Genomic DNA, 20,610 nt, shown 5'->3' on the forward strand with positions numbered 1-20,610 from the left:
TGTAACATATTATATTCGTAATGCGGTTTCCATATCTTTATAGTAAGTTTCCCGTGCACTTATTGAAAACCTATATAATTATGGTGATATACAGAACCCTGAGAGTATTGTCTAGTGACTTTTACCTGAATAGACTGGTCTATCATTCAATCCGAGCAGCACCATTTATTATTTGAAGGTGTGTTTACTGAAAATTAACTGACCGAATAGCAAATAGTGCAGACCAAGGTCAGTCTGCATGGACGTGCAGGCTGATCTTGGTCTGCACTGGTCGCACAGACAAAATCACTTTCCACCAGCAGACTAAAGGTTAATGGAAGCAAGAATAATATGTCGTAGATGGTTAATTGATTGGTCAGTCTCGCAAGAGGACTGCGAAAACAGAGATAAATCATTTCCATTAAGTGTAAGATGAACATGAAGAACGTTTTAAAACGTCTATAGTCTTATTTTTGTTGCCACTTACCGCAAACATAACAGTTGTGTTTAAATGAAACAACAGCAACAACAAAAATATTAAAGTGAATCAATTCGGTCGATTATGCATTGGCTATAATAAAACGATTTCTCACGGATAACCATATACGCCGTGACCATAACAACAAAAAAAAACAGTATTAAGATAGAGTTGCATGCTTGCATCTAACAATTTGATAATCAAAATATGGTTGGCCCAGTTTTACTTCTTTATTGGTACAAACAAAAAGTCAGAGAAGAAAGGATGCGCTGTTGAATTAAAAATGAAATTCTCGCTGCACTAGTATTTTGAACTCTAGCACTTACTATTTGTTGTTGCAATAATCCTTTGTATTATTGTCGTCGTTTTAAAGAACGGTTTTGTCGCCTTAATCAGATAGCTACCAGCTTAAATACATGTTTGTCTCTTAGATGTTGTGAAGACAGAAATATTATGTTTCTATCTCATATATCTTAACTCATCGATATTCTATCGACGTTGTGTGTAATATTTACTCAGACACTTATGGGACGCGCCCTGCAATCGTCTCTCGGCAATACACGATTATTTTCGGAATGCCGAAACTGCATCTTATGTATATCGGACTTTCATCTTGCGAAGGCCTTAACGGAACTCCGTACCGTTTTCTGTGGCATTTCATAGATTGAGAAAAGTATAATGTGCGGTCATGTCTTTTTGCCTTAACTTAGAGTGCGCATGCGGGAAAATTTACTTCCGTTTATAAGGATCTCGCGATGTGTAAATCGATATCAAAGTCTCAATACAGTTCAAAGTTAAATCTCAATCTGCAACTTATGGAAGCATATAGAAGCATATTTTTATGTACCTTAAGTTGATGGTCGTTCTTCATCAGTCTTTTTATAATGCAATTTTTAATTGAAGCATCTAGACTGTATTTTGGTTCTATTTTTCCGCAGGAGATAAATCCCGAGGCTATTCAAATATTGTATGATAATGTCAATTTTCTTCTCAGTTCTTTTTTTCTGAAATGTTAAAAGCGAAAAAGTAAAACTATGAACGGACTGTCCAGTTGGTAGCCAGGTCATTGAACACCTCGAAAAATGTATGTACTTAGGAAGGAATCAAGTTCTTATGAATTGAATCAATACCATGTTGCTATGTTACCCTATTTTTACTTAAAAATTGATAGGTTGTTATATTGTTTTAGTTAAAAAAAATATTTCAGTTCTATTGGTCTATGAAAAATATAGGCCTACCATTCTGAAATTTGGTAAATGTAGAAAGTCAGGAGGGAGAACATTGTGGTTGTCCACTAAAAATACTTCCAAGGATACTGTTTTAAACATATGTACTTTAGTTGTTAATGTCAGGATAATCTCTGACGAACTTATGTTTACTGATTCTGATTCTTTTTTTATTCTTTCTTTCATAAACAGGTAGTGCCAGCAACGACGGCGGCATTTACACAAGGACCAAACTTCTGTATGACCAACAGAGTTTAAAACAATTCCTGCTTTAGCTCCGAGACCTCTTGCGTGTCACATGTAATTAGTTGACACAATTCAAGATAAATGGTCTCATAGATTATTTATGTGGTGAATAAAGTTGTTTTAAAAACAGTTGCTTGTTTAAATCAATTTCATCCGTTACATGTAATATTTATTTTAAAGCATTCCTGAACATTGTGCTGATAATGCCTGCCATATTTTACCATTTTTTTTAGATTTTGGCCCAATTGTTATTAGCATCAGCAAATATGTTTCACTGCGACCAACACATTCTGTGCTGCTGTATTCACACACAGTGTGTATTACACCCAGGCTACTAAAACCGTCGGCTCGTTGAGCATTACCGGATCGTTCTGCGCTGATAAATATTATACGAGATACTCATAGGCTAATAAATTTTTGTATTATTAGCCCTTTTCTTTCAAAAACATAGATATCAGGCAAGAAAGCAGTCGAAATTATGGTGAATCAAATAAAAGAATCAAAACAGAATCTAACAGATACGCAGGATAATAATTTCAATGGAATTCGAAACTATAGAGAATTATTTAACTACACTTGGGACTAAACATTATTGGGTTATACAAACCAGCTAGAACCATAGAGATTTCTAAACACCGCACCTGAATGTTATTTTATTATTTTTTGTTTATTATTAGAAGTTATTTGTATTTGATAGGAAACATAGATTTCCCAAGGGACACTAATTACAGTAAACGAAAACATACGATCATAATAAGAATTAGTCTTTATTTAAATGGACTTTTTAAACATTTCAAACAAATTCGTTAATAGGAATAATTACGTTTTTATAAAACACAACAAAATCAACAAAAAAAAAAAAAAAAATAAAATAATACAACAAAACTATACTATATTTCGACAAATAAAGCTCTATTTAATGATTATTTGGTTTCTAAATAGACCATATATATGGAAGATTAAACTTATAAAATGTGCTTATATAAGTGACTCCCTTAAATAACGAAGTCGAATCACGTTACTAATTATAGAAACAACTCAAAGTTTTATAAAGGTAAATCCTGCAGTACTACATATTGCAGTGTTCGCTATTCAGTCATATTTTTTGGTTTTGGTAAGCACACCCTTTAATGCTTACTGTAAATTAAAAGTTAGACCAAGTTCGTTAAATAGAAAATTATAGCAGGATAGGTTAAATTTCGTAGCTCATAAAAAGCGAATCTCTGATCAGAAGTAGAACAAATTCGGACCTTTATTATGTGAATCGAATCGTAATTCGCGGCACTTTATTTGTAAAGTATAAGGTCATTAAAGAATTTTCCTCACATGCCGAGTTCCTCCAAATAAGAAAAGGACAACAAAAACAATTGATTTACAATGAGAATAAGAATACACGACATCTGTATTAATCAATTTATAAACTTATACAAATATCCATAAGGTCCGTGCAAACGTTACACCGCTTAAATAGATTTAGGACGATTTCTACGGGATTAGATCTTACATTACATACCTTTTCTTCAATAATCTTCAAGTCAATATTATGTACAACATCGATAAATCTTGCGACACTTATTTCTCAACAAATGGCGGTAATCGCCATGTAGCAAACATTTATTCATTAAAATTAGTCCTTAACACCGATGGTGTAACAAAACTGCAAGATTAATTCCCCTTTTCAATATTAAAACGAAGTTGTAAGGAATTTCTCATCGTCTGGCTGTAATGATAAACCTTTCGGTCGAATGTCTTGCAACTTTGACAATAAAAAGAATTAAATTGTAACAAGGGATTTCAGAAAGGACCAAGAAATAAAAGAAAAATTTTAATTCTCCTTAATTAGATGATTGCCGACGCAATGTAAATGCATTTTGTCATTGATAAATGTTTTTTTAGTATAAAAATTCAGATAAAGGAAACAACTTTTATAATAAATATTGCCGTAAGCTTGACAAAGCTTTCTTTTACAGCGTCCGCTGTCTACAAATTCAATTGATACAGACTAACCTAATGTTGTAGAGTAATGTGACATTTTCTTTATTATATATGAGCCGCGCCATGATGCGCAGGCTGGTCTGTATCCATGCTGGTCGCAAACGCACTATGTTGATTTTCTCATGGCGCGGCTCATATATGTTGTATGTATGCTGTATTTCGAACGCTAATGTTTCCATAAAATAATGTTAAATTTTATTTAAAAAAAACAACAGCAACAACAACAACAACAATAAAAAAACAAAAAACAAAAAAAACAACAACATGCAGTTGTTTTCATTTTGTGACTTTTTTTTTTAGTAAACAGTAAACATTTTAAATAGCGACTGTTTTGTTGTTCATTTTTTGTTTCTTGTATATACCTAATGAAGCTTAAAATTTTAGAATGTAATCTATACTGATTTTTGTCAGGGCTTTAACTCTATTTTTGGAATTTTTTTCTATGTACAGATCGTGATACGCATTATATCTATTACATTATGTCTTCCTATGTCTTCCTATTGTGCCATAGAAAGGTTCATTAACAGACATTTAAGACCATTACACATATACACCAAACCGAACTCGAAACTGAACAAAAAAAAATAGAACTGCATTATGATCAATGGGTCATTTCACATACTCTATCCTTTCCGCAGCCTTAACGTACTAAAACGTATTAGCGTCTGATGGCCCTTTCACGCTTCGTAGAAACAACATTATATTAAACAAATTATTTAAATATTGTGAAATCGTCGTAATTGACGCACTCTTATTAAATATAATACGTCATTAACATTCCTAGGCTTCCTGTACACTCGCAAATGAAACATCAAAATAAAAATTGATTGACGATGATTAGAAGTTCCAAATTATTACATGTTACACTAATCTATCCAGTCGGAAACGACACGCTGGGTATTTGTTTTGGTTTAAATCCAATACTCCCAAATATTTCAATCATAGATTAACAGCTGGACATGCTGTACTACAAAGCCGGTAATTTCCATTGTAAAAACATTTATCTTAAAAAATTACGTCCCATTAGCAAAACAGTTAAAAAAAAATAGAAGTTCTTTCGCCTTTTACATATTAAACGAGTTATGGGATACTTTGACAGTATCTACGAATAAAAGCCTTTCGTTTCAAGTTTTGCATTTCTACATTTTGGCATCGGATTTCCAATTAGGACGGACAGTAATATTTTGTTCCAATACATCTGATGAGGCAGAATATTGAGTTTTGACACGATGTTTTGATGAGATTCAGATTGGAGCGCATTATAAATATTGCCAGGCCCTTTCTTTACATACCGATTTACTAAATTTTGAACGAAAACCTATTATTAAATGTGACCTTTTTTGTAAACATGGTGATACTTGACTCGAACCATTTTCCATTAATATTTAATGCTATTTAAAAAGAACGGACAACAAAAATATGTATTTTTTGCCGTTGCTTCGTAACAACATTTTAATACACTGTTCTGGGCATTGGCAGAAACCATCAAGTCTACAATTTAGATGTACTATCGTTTTGTCAGGCAACCAGAATTTTATGACGTCTGACTACGAATACTTCAGCTATTCTTCCAAGTGATAAAATGTAAAAGATTAAGAATTACAACTAAACAAAGCCGCAATTATTGATTCTAATATCAATGGGTCATTCACTCAAGAGGCCGACCGAATGAAATGTACTTGCCTGAACTGAAATTCTAGTTGTTTACCGAATTTGGTCAAAGGTTACGTATTTTCCACGTGTTGATGGGTTAACCTATTTTCGCCTTGTACCTATAAGGGGAAGTAACTCTGTCCTGAACCTAGATATTTGGCTAAACATTCGGCGTATATATGTGAAGCACTACGAAAAGAGGCACTGGTTCGGACTCTGATTCGGGTCTATGTATATGTGAAATGGCATATTAGCCTACCGGTAATTTCTATCTGTATGCTCAAAACTATTGTTTTAGTATGTTTTTTTTTTAATTCAATAGAAAATAAATGTACATTCCGAACCAGTTTTTAAAATTTTCTTGTTTTATTTCGTCAAGTTTATATTCAAAAATATCAATTTCATCTTAAAAGCTGGACAAATGTGTCACGATCGAAATAGTATGAAAGGAAATTCGAAACAAAACATTTTTTTTTTGTTACAGATTTCAGTCATACTCGCCTGTTCCGAATCACCACAAATGAACTGAAATGGTCTGAAATGGTTCTTAATTACTACTCTACAACAACATAAAACTACAATCTTGAATCGAAAACTGAAATTATTTTATGTTAGGAACATATAAATAATCACATTGAGGGCCATTGTAAAGTAACTGTTTGTTTTCCATCAAAATGGAAATATTGTGTAAGTTTATACACCATGTCAACGATGAATCTTCGGACAACCCTCTAAAGAACTAGGAGCCTATTACCTAGTTAATGCAGCTTAATCTGAACTATTTACGTCAAACTATGACTATTCTACGGAAGCATGGAGGGGACATCGGAGTTTTTTTATTTTAATTTATGTCGTGACCACGAGTTATAACTAACAAAATTCAGCTCATGAGATCGTCACATATATACATAGAAATGACAGAATAATCAACTGTTTGTGTAACATTTTTTGTTAAAAACCAACTGCATATATTACATGTTAAACTTCATTAACGATTTACTCCGTTGAAGGTGCAAAGATATTGGTTTAAATAAACAACTATATTGTATATATTGTACACGTCTCAATGACAAACGGAATGAATTGAACTCGTCACGACATCCTTCTCTGGCATTATTGAAATATGCTGTTTTAAAACAGCCATGTGGGCAGTCTTGTCCTTCGTGTAAATAAAATAGTCACATGGTATAATAATACCTCCGCCATATTCTTTAACATCTGGCCATTGGTAATAATAATAAAATAATTTAATATTTTGGACGCATTGAATCAACTTTTTTTTGTGTGCAATCTTTAAACAACATGCAGCAAAACAGAACTGAAAATGTGTGATTGGGAATGCGCACTATGTATGTCATCTATATTTCCTCTTTAGGCACCTTAATAGTCAAGTTGTTTTTAAAATGGCATATATGACTGGAAAGAGCGTAAATTTTTCTTCTTTTTAATCTACTTTCGTTTTATTTCGTTAAAAACGGAAACGCAGGCGCCTCTTGAATCCGACACTTTTGCTTACATTCGTCAGATTTCCGCATACGAAAAATATATGGCATTTGGACATGTTGCAAATATGGATTATGTAAACATAATTTGAAGATACACCATCAATGAGTTATTGGTTGTATGCATTAAATATTTAACTAAAACATAACTTATGGTTTTTTTAAGTATGCGCGGAAATGAACCCGATTTATAGAATGGTTCGGAATAGGCAAGTTCACTGTAGCTGATTTTTTTTTATATATAAAGCACGGTAACTATTATGTATTATTATCTAACAGTGAATTTTACAAATTGAGAAGTTGTTAGCTATGTGTTTAGCAGGAACAGACCTTCTATACATATTTCGTAATTTTCGTGTTTCACAGCCTATATCCGTGTAGCAGCACCAAGTAAAAGTCCCTCGTTTTGTCATAACAGTAACAGTAGTCATTATCTGTTACAGTGTTACCGTAGCTGTTACAACCAATGGGATAAAAACTGTGAAATTTACGACATTTTGTATAACTGGTGCTGAAAGTGAAAACAGGTGGTTAGGAAAAAATGAGTACAAATGTAATGTTTGGTAACACTGTACTGAGAAAGATACAGCGACAGTGTAACAGATGCCGTTGTGACATACGTAACGGTAACACTCACATCTCCCGGAACTTAAAAGTTTGTATTGCTAGCCACTTGATAAACATCCATTTGTGTTCAATACAAAATTCAAGGTTGTTACAATAGAGAACGCTAATGTTCAAATAAATCAAACATTTCCCTATCAATGTAAACATGTATTCGCAAACACTCGAATCTTTTCTAAACTCTTATCGGTGGAATGTGAAAGTAGATTGGCATATTTATAATAGTAAGTTGGCAGTGTCCTTCACAGCTGTATTGTGTACCATATAATAAGCATTTAAGAATGAAATATCAAAATGAAATAAATAGCATGTTTGAGATACAACATATTTTATTAGTGTGGCAAGATAAAGTTGTTTGTTTGACACCCTGACCCCTTATCTTTACAGCCATATGTGAAGTAGGTACGGATTTTTCCAAGATCTCTTTCAAAGGCAAGAGTTTACTATTAAAAAATTATCAAATCTGAAACATCTCAAAAAAAGTGTTTGTATGTTATTTAAAGACACGGTACTTCTTATAGCGTAGAAAGTGAATTTCAGACAGAAAATTATATAAGTACTACTGCTGTATACATTTATAATGAAAATGATAATAAATGTAAAAAAATCCATCCACTGTATATGTAGACCATCATCAAACCATACCGTAAACTGTTCCTTTTTAAAGCAAACATTTGTATTTGTAAAACGTTTTAGCACGGGAACCTTAGGTAAAAGGTCAAAGGTTTTTATTTATTTTGACCTAATGCTTTTATTCAAAGGAGTGGATGATATATAATCAAAGGCTTTGATCTGATTAATCTACGAAAAAAGCTAATTAATGCACTGAATACTATCCTTTATCTGGTAGTTAACGAAAACGTTGCCGTGACAACCGCAGAAAAGAATCATCCTCAATTATCAAGTTAGAATTGTGGCTTGAGACGCTACGAATCTAAAAAAATGACTTGTTCTGTACTAATTAATACGGAAATGTACATGCCGTTTTCTCAGCATGAACTAAATAAAGTTAATCAGTATCCCACAGTCTTGTATATTTACGCGTGTTGTCATAGAAATGTAATTTGCCCAGAAGTGTCTATTGATTGTACGAGTTCATCCGATGATTTAGATATATTAAATCTGAGCCGCACCATGAGAAAACCAATATAGTGCATTTGCGACCAGCATGGATCCAGACAAGCCTGCACATCCGCGCAGACTGGTCGGAATCCATACTGTTCGCTTTCAAACCCCTTTTGCAATTAGAGAAACCGTTAGCAAACAGTATGGATCCTGACCAGACTGCGCGGATGCGCAGGATCCATGCTGGTCGCAAATGCACTATGTTGGTTTTCTCATGATGCGGCTCAAAATTTTGTGTGTTGATAATTATATATTTAATGCTAGTCATATGGCGACTGATTCAGCGTTTTTATGGTTGAGAAAGACCCCAGCCCAGGTGCCCATCTTGGTATTATTTCAAAGACGGGCTTCAAATAATCCAAAAAGCCAGCTATAGAGGACTTCCTCATATCATTATACGAGGACAGAAGTGGAGTATAGGTGATGATTGGGACGGGTGGCAAATGATTTGAAGCCGGTGACATTCCACCCAGCGGGCCTAGTCGATATGTGTTTTGCAGGTACAATGATCTGTGAAGTTATGCGCGAACATCATGGCAGTAATGTGATTAAGGTGGCGTTAGTGTTTATCACAATTAAATAAATATTATCATATAATCAAATCTATGGGAGGCAGTAAACAGTTTTGAGCTGTTAGTGTCGAATTGGCAAATTTACAAATAAGAGGCAATTTACGGAATGAAGTGCATATTTGACCTTCAAAATAATAATAATTGCTAGAATTGAAGTTTTGGCGGCTAGAATTGAGTTTCACTTATTTAAAGAAAAATAGTTGAGTAGCCTTGATCTTGGTATTATGACACAATGACCTGCAGATGCGAATACATGCCTCCGCTGAACTAGCTTAAAGTGGAGTTGTCATTTTAGCAGGGGCCTCAGGAAAACTGGAATAGTGAAAAAACAGTACGGATGGCACATATAGTTGAGCTTATTTTCAGATTTTACAGTGTTACCAGAGTATGAAACCGTGTAGCAGTAGGGGCTATCATTTGCAGGGTGCAATTTTCTACAGCGATTTGAAAATTGGCAAATTTCGCCTTTTTCGTCATCAGTTTCCGCGACCGGGAGAGCACAAAATTCAGGCCTTGTAAACAAAAAACTAGATATTAGGGATGTATTGCAGATGGTTTGTAACGATAGACATACAGTCATGTTAATGTTGCAATATCTTTATTTCAGGTGTGTGGTTACAGACTTTTGTGTGAGGTTTTGAAAGTTGGGTAGGCGACTCTAGGCCGAGAAGCTGAAAACTGTTTACTGCCTCCATGACGTTTCCATACTTAAGGTAGTGGACCCGAAAAGACACAAAAGACACTCGATATTTTCCGTTCGTTTACATATTCTCTGTATGCGATTTCGGCATTCTTTGGTTGTTATGGGAAATCATTACTGTGATGGCCGAAGGATGCTGAAATCGTATACGGATGATATGTAAACGCACGGAAATTGCCGAGTGTCTTTACGGGTGCATTAACAAATACAAATACTGGCAAGTCGTACGTAATGCAGCTCAGCCACTGGCAAGTCAGATTTATGACAGATTGAAAGATACGTTTGGGTATACAGATACTAAATAGGAAATGGCTCGAAAAAATGTTAGTAACATAACGGCGGATTCAAATAGTTTAGTTCCAAGTTTTTTTGGGGGGGGGGGGTTTATTTTTTTTTTTTTTTGCTCTGTAGAGCTATTTTCCTTATTTACTTTATATTTTTGATGGAATAGATCTATGCTTGACATTTAGGTAACATTTTCATAATGAAATAATAGCATGACAGAGTTTGCCACGGAAACCTCAGTCATATACCACTACTACAATTTGGGGGCTCCGGGGCGTTTGACAAAAATAGTTTTCTTGCATCAAACATCGTTTTTATTCCTCACAGACACTTTTCTTCTTAATGTAAGTTACAGACATTTAAAATGGGTCCTGGTGTGTGCTGCAGCCATAGGAAATTAGTCAATTTTATATAGAATAAAGAAGACCAGCTATTTAGTGTGTTCATGTCTATAACCCACTTTTCTTCAAGCTAATATCTTATATAACTCGCGGGATGTCCGTAGAAAAATACGGAAAAATAGAATTTACGATTACGTCTTTCTCTATTTGTTTCAACTCGAATGATTGTAATAATTGCAAGCATTTTGAGAAACTCTTCAATTTGCCTCCAGAAATAATATCACAGATATTTATAGGAAGGCGAATCGTAGCCACATAATGGTCACGACCTTCAGGGCGGAGGGCCACCATCTTTATCCACTTCGCCACCCCGATATTTTAAAAAAAAAAAAATCTACATCAATGCATCGGTAAGTAAATAAGCTCTATACTTATTATGCGGTTCTTCTGGGTGGCGCGCCACTTAGTTACCCACTGTATTTATTATTCCTTATTTATATACATAATAACAATTAGTAACTAGCCATTTCAATAGCTCTGATTTAAATATTCGTTCCTTTATAGAAACCCCTTTATTGACACAAATAATAAAGTTAATCAAATTTAAGGACTCTGTTTACTCTACGGGAATCCATATTTATCTTTAAGAGACACGGAGATGAGCAAGGTTTAAGGCACAGTGGACAACTGTTTAAACTATTACTGTATATTGATATAAAGATCTATCATCATTATGCTACTATTTAAACATCGCAACATTTGTAAATACATGATATATCGATGTCATATATATTAAGAGATCATTCAATAGATCATTTAAACGACAATGCTAATCAATAAACATTTAGTCCTTGAAGATCTAGATTTTGGAGATTTTACAGGGATAGTCTTAGTCACAAAAAAATACCTAAGTTAATCTAGATAATCATGTAACCATAAGTGCAGAGATAAATACTTCATCTTCAGGAAAGATTGAAAACGAGGCCAATAGAAAAAAATCTGTTTGAGACAATGCAGCCATATTTAATAAGTAATCAATGCAAAAGAACTTGTATAGTGAAAAGGTAAGATATTTCGTTTCAAATGCAAAAGGCCGTAGGATTTTCTTTAGCGGAGATGCATGTGTGCCTTTACAAAAGGGTCGCAGTTAAAGGTCGTACAAATCTAAACTTTGGATGGTGGAGAGGCACATATGGTGGGGTGACAGGCTTACGCCGTATATTAAGACAACAAAGGACGCATAGACAAATGTCTGTCACCATAAATAGCTGTAAGTCAACAGAACTTGTTTCATAATCAGAATAAAATAAATGATTTATAAAACTGGAGCAGTATTTTTGTACAGGCTTAATGACGGAAATTTAATGTCCAGAGCATTGCCGTGATCATCTATGTTTTCTTGCAAACGAATGCTGCAGCATGGCATATATAACAGGGAAACTTTGCCTCAAAACATGATTTACCCTATGTCAGTCAGCACATTCGCATCATGAGAACAACATAACTATAATTCCAACTGTCCGGGTAGATCTTTGAAACCAAACACACTGAAAACTGGAACTATGTTTAGTATGCTGATATTCCTGCAGTTTAGCTTTTGAAAAAATATGATTCTTGTATCAAAGTTACACAGGAGGTTCAGTTAAGCCCTGCTTGTGTACCAAATATCGTTTTGCAAGGCACTGTTGTCTGTAAAATGTGACAGGCATTACAGGCAACACTACTGAGGTAGAATCAGTTTAGACTGAATAAGTTGTTGAAATAGCTGAGAATTTTATAGTATCTTTTTCTTTCAATAACAAAAAATGATGAGATGTGAGCCGCACCATGAGAAAACCAACATAGTGCATTTGCGACAAGCATGGATCCAGAGCCGCCTGCGCATCCGCGCAGTCTGGTCAGGATCCATGCTGTTCGCTTTCAAAGCCTATCCGTTAGCGAACAGCATGGCTCCTGACCAGACTGCGCGGATGTGCAGGCTGGTCTGGATCCATGCTGGTCGCAAACGCACTATGTTGGTTTTCTCATGGTGCGGCTCAATTGTGTCTTTCGACATGTCAAAGATGGCAAAAAAGCATTTTAAGGATAATAATAAGGATTTGAGAAAGAATTGATGGATATATAATCAAAGGCTTTGATCCGAATTAACCTACGTAAAAGCCAATATATCGCTGAGCAATCTGTGAATTATACTCTTATATATCCAGTCATTAACAAAACGTTACCATGGCAACAACAGAAAATTACAGGCAGCCAAGTTCAATTAAACATATCATTCATTAAGGTAAAACTGTGACACCAGACAGAACGAATCTATGGAAGGCCGGTATGGCATGCCATACTAATTTCCAATTTTGATTGTTTTGGGTCTATACAGCCCGGTTTTCAACAATGTGTCAGTTGTATAACGGCGGGCAGTTAACCGAACCAACGTTCCTCTATTCTATACCAATACTAACATGTTTCTCCATTTTATTATAGATTTATTTTTTGAAAGGGTATCTTAACGTGAAAATACTGTAGCATCTTGTCCAGATACTTTCGTATCGTTTCGATAAGAGTACTGATAAAACAGGGATGTCCATATAATTAAGATACCATTAAAAGATGTATGATTAAGATACCATTAAAAGATGTACATTTGTAATTACATGTATTTTCACGCACGCCTTATGAAAAACAATATATTCGATAATAACCATGTACAAATAGTTTGGTATTTCATGTACAAATGTAATTATCATTTTCTATTAGTCTGTCCAAAATATTATATGTTACGTAAAAAATTTTTGAAACCATATTTTTGCCACTGGCCAACTGTTCATAAGTTTGAAACATTAATGTCTTCAAAAAATTCTGTGACACTTCATAATCTATCCAAGTACCTTTATTTTGCTAATAAGGAACGAAATAATGTGTAATAGATTCTATTTTGTGCTTTACTTTAAATAGTTTGCATTGTTATAGAAATGCTTTTTTATCTACAAGTATTCTTATTATATTTGTCTTACTTTGTAAACATACTTCATGTTAGGACTTTCTCTGAAAATGTCACATGTTCAACTCCATGCATGCATTGAAAAAGTTTTGGCTATAAATGTAAATGTGTTTAATGCCAAATAAATGATATGTTATGTTATGTTATGTTATGTTATGTTATGTAATTATCATTTTAAAATATGTTGTTTGCTAAATAATGGTGTACTTTAATAATATCAATATTTTTAGCCCCTGTGTACCTTTATGCTATATCATTTCTTCTAAGATTTCTCGTATTCACATTGTAAATTTTACGTGACTATTCAAACTTGGAGGAAGTAAAGAAATCTATCTTTGTCCTTTTTACGAAAACTTATTAAAACAGCACCGTTTTTTTTCCAGAAAAATGATGTGCGTATTTTTCTACGAAATAATTACTCAAATATTATCGCCAAAGCATGAAAAGAGATAAGTTTATGTACATTTTAACTGTCAAACTTCAAAATATTTATCAAACATGTTTGAAAACGTGTAAACAATGAAATATGCAAATTTTATGAAAAGGCTCCAAAGCTTACGTGACTGAACTTTGAACAACTTCACATGATATATAGAACAAATTCAAAAGCCTTGTGCCTACTATCTGTAATCAAATATCTCACAAAGTAATTAAATTAAAGCGTACGAATCTATAATTGAGCCGCGCCATGAGAAAACCAACATAGTGCGTTTGCGACCAGCATCGATCCAGACCAGCCTGCGCATCCGCGCATTCTGGTCAGAATCCATGCTGTTCGCCTTCAAAGCGTATTGCAATTAGAGAAACCGTTAGCGAAGAGCATGGATCTTGACCAGACTGCGCAGATGCGCAGGCTGGTCTGAATCCATGCTGGTCGCAGACGCACTATGTTGCATGGTTTTCTCATGGCGCGGCTCAATTAGTATGCAGATCCTAAGTTTTTATTCAAAGAATATAACTTCTGAATTTCTTAATACATATTACAATTGTGTCCCTTTTCTTCCAGACTTAAGTTTGTTGATAGTAAAAGGGAAATATTGAAAATAAGACTTATTCATGTTATTTAGTCGCTACCCAGATCATTTTTTAAATTTCGACTTTCTTGGACTGTGTCCAAGATTTTCCAAGATGTAAGGTTTAGAACAGGAAGACACGAAAAAAAAAATGAATACTAGACCCAAATTTCACATTCAAAACTATGATAATTTATTTATCTTGTAAAGTTAATATATCTGATAAGGATTTTCAACATTTGAAGTAAATGTCTAATGATAAAGTATTTTAATGAAAATTGGACACTGGATACCTTTACGATTTATATTTGTATAATTATTAACAAAATATACATGTATTAATAAGTATGTTTCATCTTGTCGCAGTTCAATGAAGTTCTTCAATTATTTTGCAACTGAAATATGTACTTCTGGCCTCGTTAAGAATGATCTTGATATCAGGCCAAGGGTTTAAAATTTAAGCCTCTCTTTTGTACTCTATAGTACATCGTCTGCTACATTCTTTTCACTGATGTCAGAGAAGACTAGAGTAAACCAGTCAAATACCTACTGGTGGTCTGTCCTCAGATATTCTTAATCCATTGAATTTTACCAAAGTCAAACGAAACAAAGGATTTTTATATATACATTGTAAACAGGACAGACTGCATTTTCTAATTCAGTAATTTGGACTTGCTTTATCTGAAGTAAACTGGAACAACACATCGGTGCGTAAAATTAAGGTATTTGCTGTAAAGACGTCCAAAATGGTACTCAAGCTATCCATATGTTTAACATATGAGACGTACAGGGTTAAATTATGAAAGCACACAATATGAAGGCCAACCAAACCAGCCACGCAAAATAACTGCAAGAGACGCAACATCACTCACTCCCCTTATGGGCACTGGTTTTGACTACTGACCGGCAAGCCATTTGATAAAATGTTTTATTGCATGACATTAGCAAATATATTTCACAGTTTTATATTCAAATGTTTATAATTAACTTATTAATCCAGTTAATAAAACTATGGACCAGCGATTTACATAAGGAGTCGTGTAATAATACTGGCACGAGAGAGGGAGAGAGGGAGAGAGTGTGAGCTAATATGAAAGTTCTTGTACTTTGTCACCATTGCCTTGACTCGAATAACAATTCTACCTTATTTTAACTGCACGATTCATTGTCATTGTTACAATGATTGTACAAACCGACATATAACAGATTATCCACCGCCCTTCATTATCCCGCAACAGGCTCCATTACCAACATAGAAACATGTCAGAATGTTTTCCGGCGTTTCAAACAGATATTTCGAAAATCTTCGTGTTTCGAATATTTACTGAAAGAATGATTATTATAGGGAACCAGGCCGCAGCCGTCTTTGATGTCTAGCTTTTGCTGAGGAGCGGTAGATGGCCGGGTACCATAGCCAACTTCCGTCCTTTGGCATGTTTGTTTCATGAGAGTCCGGGAAGTGTAGAAAATAATAATTTTATGTAACGCAGTTGGAAAACAATAGTATATATAAAAGTAACTCATACTTGTGTAAAACTGATGACATACAATTGCAAGAAGGCCTTTAAGGTACTGTATCACTCACCTGACCCAACTTTTAACCTCAGATGAATACGTTTCAAACCTGATGTAGATTTCATATAAAGAAAAACAGTCTGGTTGAATAATCTGTAAACCAGGTACAGAATGTGGCTTCCGGTGTGTAACCAAGGTTTTTTCTTTGATTTTTCCTTTTTTATTTCAGATGTCCCAGATTCGAACCTGACAAAGATTTTATTGGCATAGTATTACGTAGATCAGGTAGAAATTCTGACCGTATTGGAGTGTCAATATGATTTTCTATAATTTGACACGTTGACGTACTGTTATTTACCCTACACAACCCAGTTTCGAACTTTACCTAGATTTCATATACTAGGACCAGGTTTCATGTAAATCAGGTATAAAATGCGACCTGTATGCGTAGTTGTAGTGTTTCTCAGTTTTTCCTATAATTTGACAAAGTGACCTATTGCGGTGACTTCAGATAACGCTGTTTGAACTTGAATAATATTTTGGAGAGACAAATATTCTGACGTGGTTTTAAAAAAATGTGCATATAACAATATGTGTAAGATTCATGAACATCGCTCGAGAAATGTTTGATCTCTAATGTGTTAACAGTATATTGTTGACGGACGGGTAGACAGACGTGTGGACGGACGAAGGGCAATCACATCAGCTCACACTTTGTGCTCATGTGAGCTAAATAACGTGATCATTTAGGTATGAAATCATGTATGCTACCTCTACTTACTTGACATGTTCGAATTGCTCGTTGCCTGTTATAACATAAATGCTGTCCTGATTTAGCTCTTCTAGTGACTGTATTCTGTGCCGTCCCCTTGCCGTATACAGACGCCTAGCACTTCCAAAATAAGGCTTACATTTGTCAGTACATTCGTTAAGAAAGTTTTCAAACGTTTTTAATTTATGCTTAGCTATAACCATTTTCTTTCCAGGTTCAAATTTATCCCTGTTAACGTGTACACGCACGGATAATACTTTTGGATTCGGCGTCATATACGCAGGCGACGTTTGAAAATCGTCACGTGCGTCGTACGCATCATGTCCACCTTTATTACTGATGTAACCGTTAGGTAGCCGTTGCTTTGAGTGTCCTTTAGCGGCCATTTTGAGTATTTCTTACTCCACTCGCGATTGATAACGCGAAAGTTCCAGTCAAGTCGCTTATATCCACGACTACCTTACAATTCCAGTCAAGTCGCTTCTATTCGCGACTGCATATAAATTCTTCGTTCACCTCGCCTACTCGTCACAGCACCTTCTATGAGAAGTCCAATGATTTGGAAATTAAGCCCGTCATCTGTAAATAGACATTTATCTTAAATTAAGCAGTTTGAAAAGGAAGAATTATAGATGAATTCAACAATATTTACTCCATCAATTTTCCGCTTTAAAAAAATCTGTAATTAATGGGTTTTCAGGACATATCATCTCTGTATACAGCAATATATACCTATTTAATACATCCATCACAAATCCGCGTTGTTACTGTTAACAGCTCTCTGTAGATATATTTACATTCTAAAGCGTAGCTTTATTATATATGAATGTCAGCATGTATATATGCAAATGAAAAAAAAACATTACCTACAGATATTGGCTAAAAATAACAAGATGTCCAAGATTCACAGTTGTTACGCTTATCATACTTTGTTGCTAGGCATAACAAACAATATATATTTCTCATCCACTTACTTTTGATTCGAGATAAAGCCAAATATATACCTCTACCTTTCAACTAAAGATGAATTTGAGCGTAATAGTCAATGTCGCAGAAATCACATTAAAATCACTACTGAAATAAATCAATTTTTAGAGAAATTCCACATCGAATCTGTCATGTAAACCTTTAAGATCTATATACCCATTTAACTGGATAGGATTTTATTTCATTGTTTGTTATCTTCCAAACCAAATATCTTGTTTCGGGTTTGATCTGAGGGGGCTCTCGAGGGATAAAGACTAGATTAAAACGTTTTCAAATGTATAACGAGTCATTATGTTTTCGGGCAAATATCAATAAAATACAATTTCAGGCTGCTAAAAATACAACCGTATTCGCATGTCAGCGACTTTTATTATTTCAAAGAAAACACACCGAAAAAAAAAGAAACTCTTAAAATAGGATTTCCAACAGAATCATAGTCATCACCAGCATCAGAAGCAGCAACAACAACTGAAACAACATAATCGTCATCATCATCATCATCTCATCAGCATCATCATATCATTATCACCATCATCATTAGCATCAGCAGCAACAACAACAACAACATCATCATCATCATTAACAGCAGCAGCAACAGCAGCATTAACCAAGATGAGGACAGCAATAACAGCAACAATAGCCATATCATAATCAGTAGACTTAACAACAGGGGTAATAGCGGCGGCAACGACAACCACCACCAACACCACCACCAACAACAACAAAACAATAATTACAACAACAATAACAGAAGCAGCCACAATAGCAACTAAGTCACTTTCTTGAATGGCTCTCTACTATGAAAACCAGGAAAAAACGGCAGTATTGATTCACGAAACATTTTTCACTTGAACTTCATTAGTTGTAACATTTCAACTTTTTATAACTTTTGAAGAACATAAAAGGCGCATTTATCAAATCTGTTTACCCTAACGTATAAAAATGGAAACGATTTGAAGAGTTTCAAGGGTCTTCAAAAGCTGGTCTCCGCTCTTAAATGCTGTACTTTATTTGTTTGTTTTATTTGCGATAAACGGCATTTGATGATCATAAATAACCTGTGTGGCACAAGTAAGGATTTAACCTCTCCATTTACATCCCACGCGATGGTTAGATCAACTGTTGAAAGACCAATTTTCACCTTGAACTGGAATGAACCGCGACAAGATAAAACCAACCTGAATGCGTAGCTATTCATTTTTATGGCGTTTGTTACTCGGAAAAAAAAAAGTATCAAGGTGGTGGGATAGCAATCGGCATAAAAAATTAAGGTAGTTGGTCCGTAATCAATCGTCATTTTCTTTCCAATTACGTAATCTCCATATGTGATTCCGATGTTCTCCGTTTGTTATATGACCGAAGGATACCGAAGTCACATACGGGTAATCGGTAATCGCACGGAAGCTGTCGGTTGTCATCATGGATAGACGTTAAAAGAATTAATTGATGTCGCATGCGTTGTTTTGGACATATACAAAGTGAAATGCCTGTATATATACTGAGACGTTTGTAGCTACTTAATACACATTCCTGCAAAGTTTCGTTACGATTGGTGATATTTTTACAATGCTAGAGCAAAAAAGAAATTTTAAGAAAAAAAGAGAGAGAGAATTTTTTAGCATTTTGAAGTCTAAATTTCAGATTGAAAACGTTGATGAATACGGAACCTGGTTCTGGTGAGCACTAGCGTTCCGACTTAAACGATAGCAGTAAATAAAAACCACCTGCAAAAAAATCCTTGTCTCGTCCATACGTACTATGGTATGAATTTCACTTCAAACTTCCATTTTTCAGTTTAAGAGTAGCTCTGAAATGTACTGATTCTTGTTCGCTTTTGAATTTATGAGAGGGTTAAATTAAGAGTTTTGGTAAATAATGTGAAATCTCCGTGATTTCCATATCGTACTAGCAGTATTCTGAGTCGTGGGTCCTCAAATCATAAATGGAGTAAATATCTTTTCATTATTTAAAAAGTAAACATTTGTTTTTGTACAAAATTGCTTAACTAATATAAACAGTTAACACTGATATTATACGTAGGCCATCTGAGATGTAAAGTAACACTGACCTTGAGCCATTTCTAAAAATAGATTTGCATTTAAATAAGAAAATTCGAAAAAAAACAAATACAATTTATGAAAATATATTATCAAATGACTACTCCAAAAATACTCATCATACATTTAAAAAGAAAAGTAAGAAAGAACAGATCAGTTAACGAGTCTATCTTGTTTAATTAACTTAATATTTTTTCTTCTCCTTTAATTGCCTCAGATATTTTAGATAATTACGTATTATGTTTAATGTTAGGAAATGAACCGAACGATTTAAAACAATACATTGACAATACTGCTTTATTTATACAAAACTAAATTTGTAGATATAGGGGGTACTTGAAAAAAATATCACATGTCAAATACCCGGTAGGCCTATATCTATGGAAGACCGGTGCGCCATGTTATTATTGCCAAGTGTTAAATAGCCACATGCTTAAATATTGACTTTTTCCGTACTGTCAAATGTTAAATGCTTTAACAGATAATTATTGCAAAATAATAAATGCCTATTGCTAAGTACTTATTCAAATAAAGGAATATAG

The 20,610-nt window shown here is 34.3% G+C and overlaps 1 protein-coding gene across 14 annotated transcripts in view; it reads right to left on the reverse strand.

Annotated features, from left to right (window-relative positions):
• The window catches only part of LOC123539991 (doublecortin domain-containing protein 2-like), a 106,775-nt gene extending 88,596 nt beyond the window's left edge, over nucleotides 1-18,179 (reverse strand). For 11 of the 14 annotated variants that reach the window (XM_053526713.1, XM_053526709.1, XM_053526706.1 and 8 more), the window contains exons 1-2: nucleotides 17,999-18,170; nucleotides 17,034-17,603 (exon numbers count right to left, since the gene is read on the reverse strand). In XM_053526713.1, the coding sequence (XP_053382688.1) occupies nucleotides 17,034-17,410 (377 nt within the window). In that variant the 5' untranslated portion in view covers nucleotides 17,411-17,603; nucleotides 17,999-18,170. Of the gene's footprint in view, nucleotides 1-17,033; nucleotides 17,604-17,998 lie in introns of all 14 variants that reach the window. The other 3 variants (XM_053526696.1, XM_053526697.1, XM_053526711.1) reach the window with 3 other exon arrangements.
• Nucleotides 18,180-20,610: the final 2,431 nt, after the last annotated feature.

This window comes from Mercenaria mercenaria, chromosome 16 (genome assembly GCF_021730395.1).
Source record: "Mercenaria mercenaria strain notata chromosome 16, MADL_Memer_1, whole genome shotgun sequence".
In the NCBI taxonomy this organism is placed as follows: domain Eukaryota; kingdom Metazoa; phylum Mollusca; class Bivalvia; order Venerida; family Veneridae; genus Mercenaria; species Mercenaria mercenaria.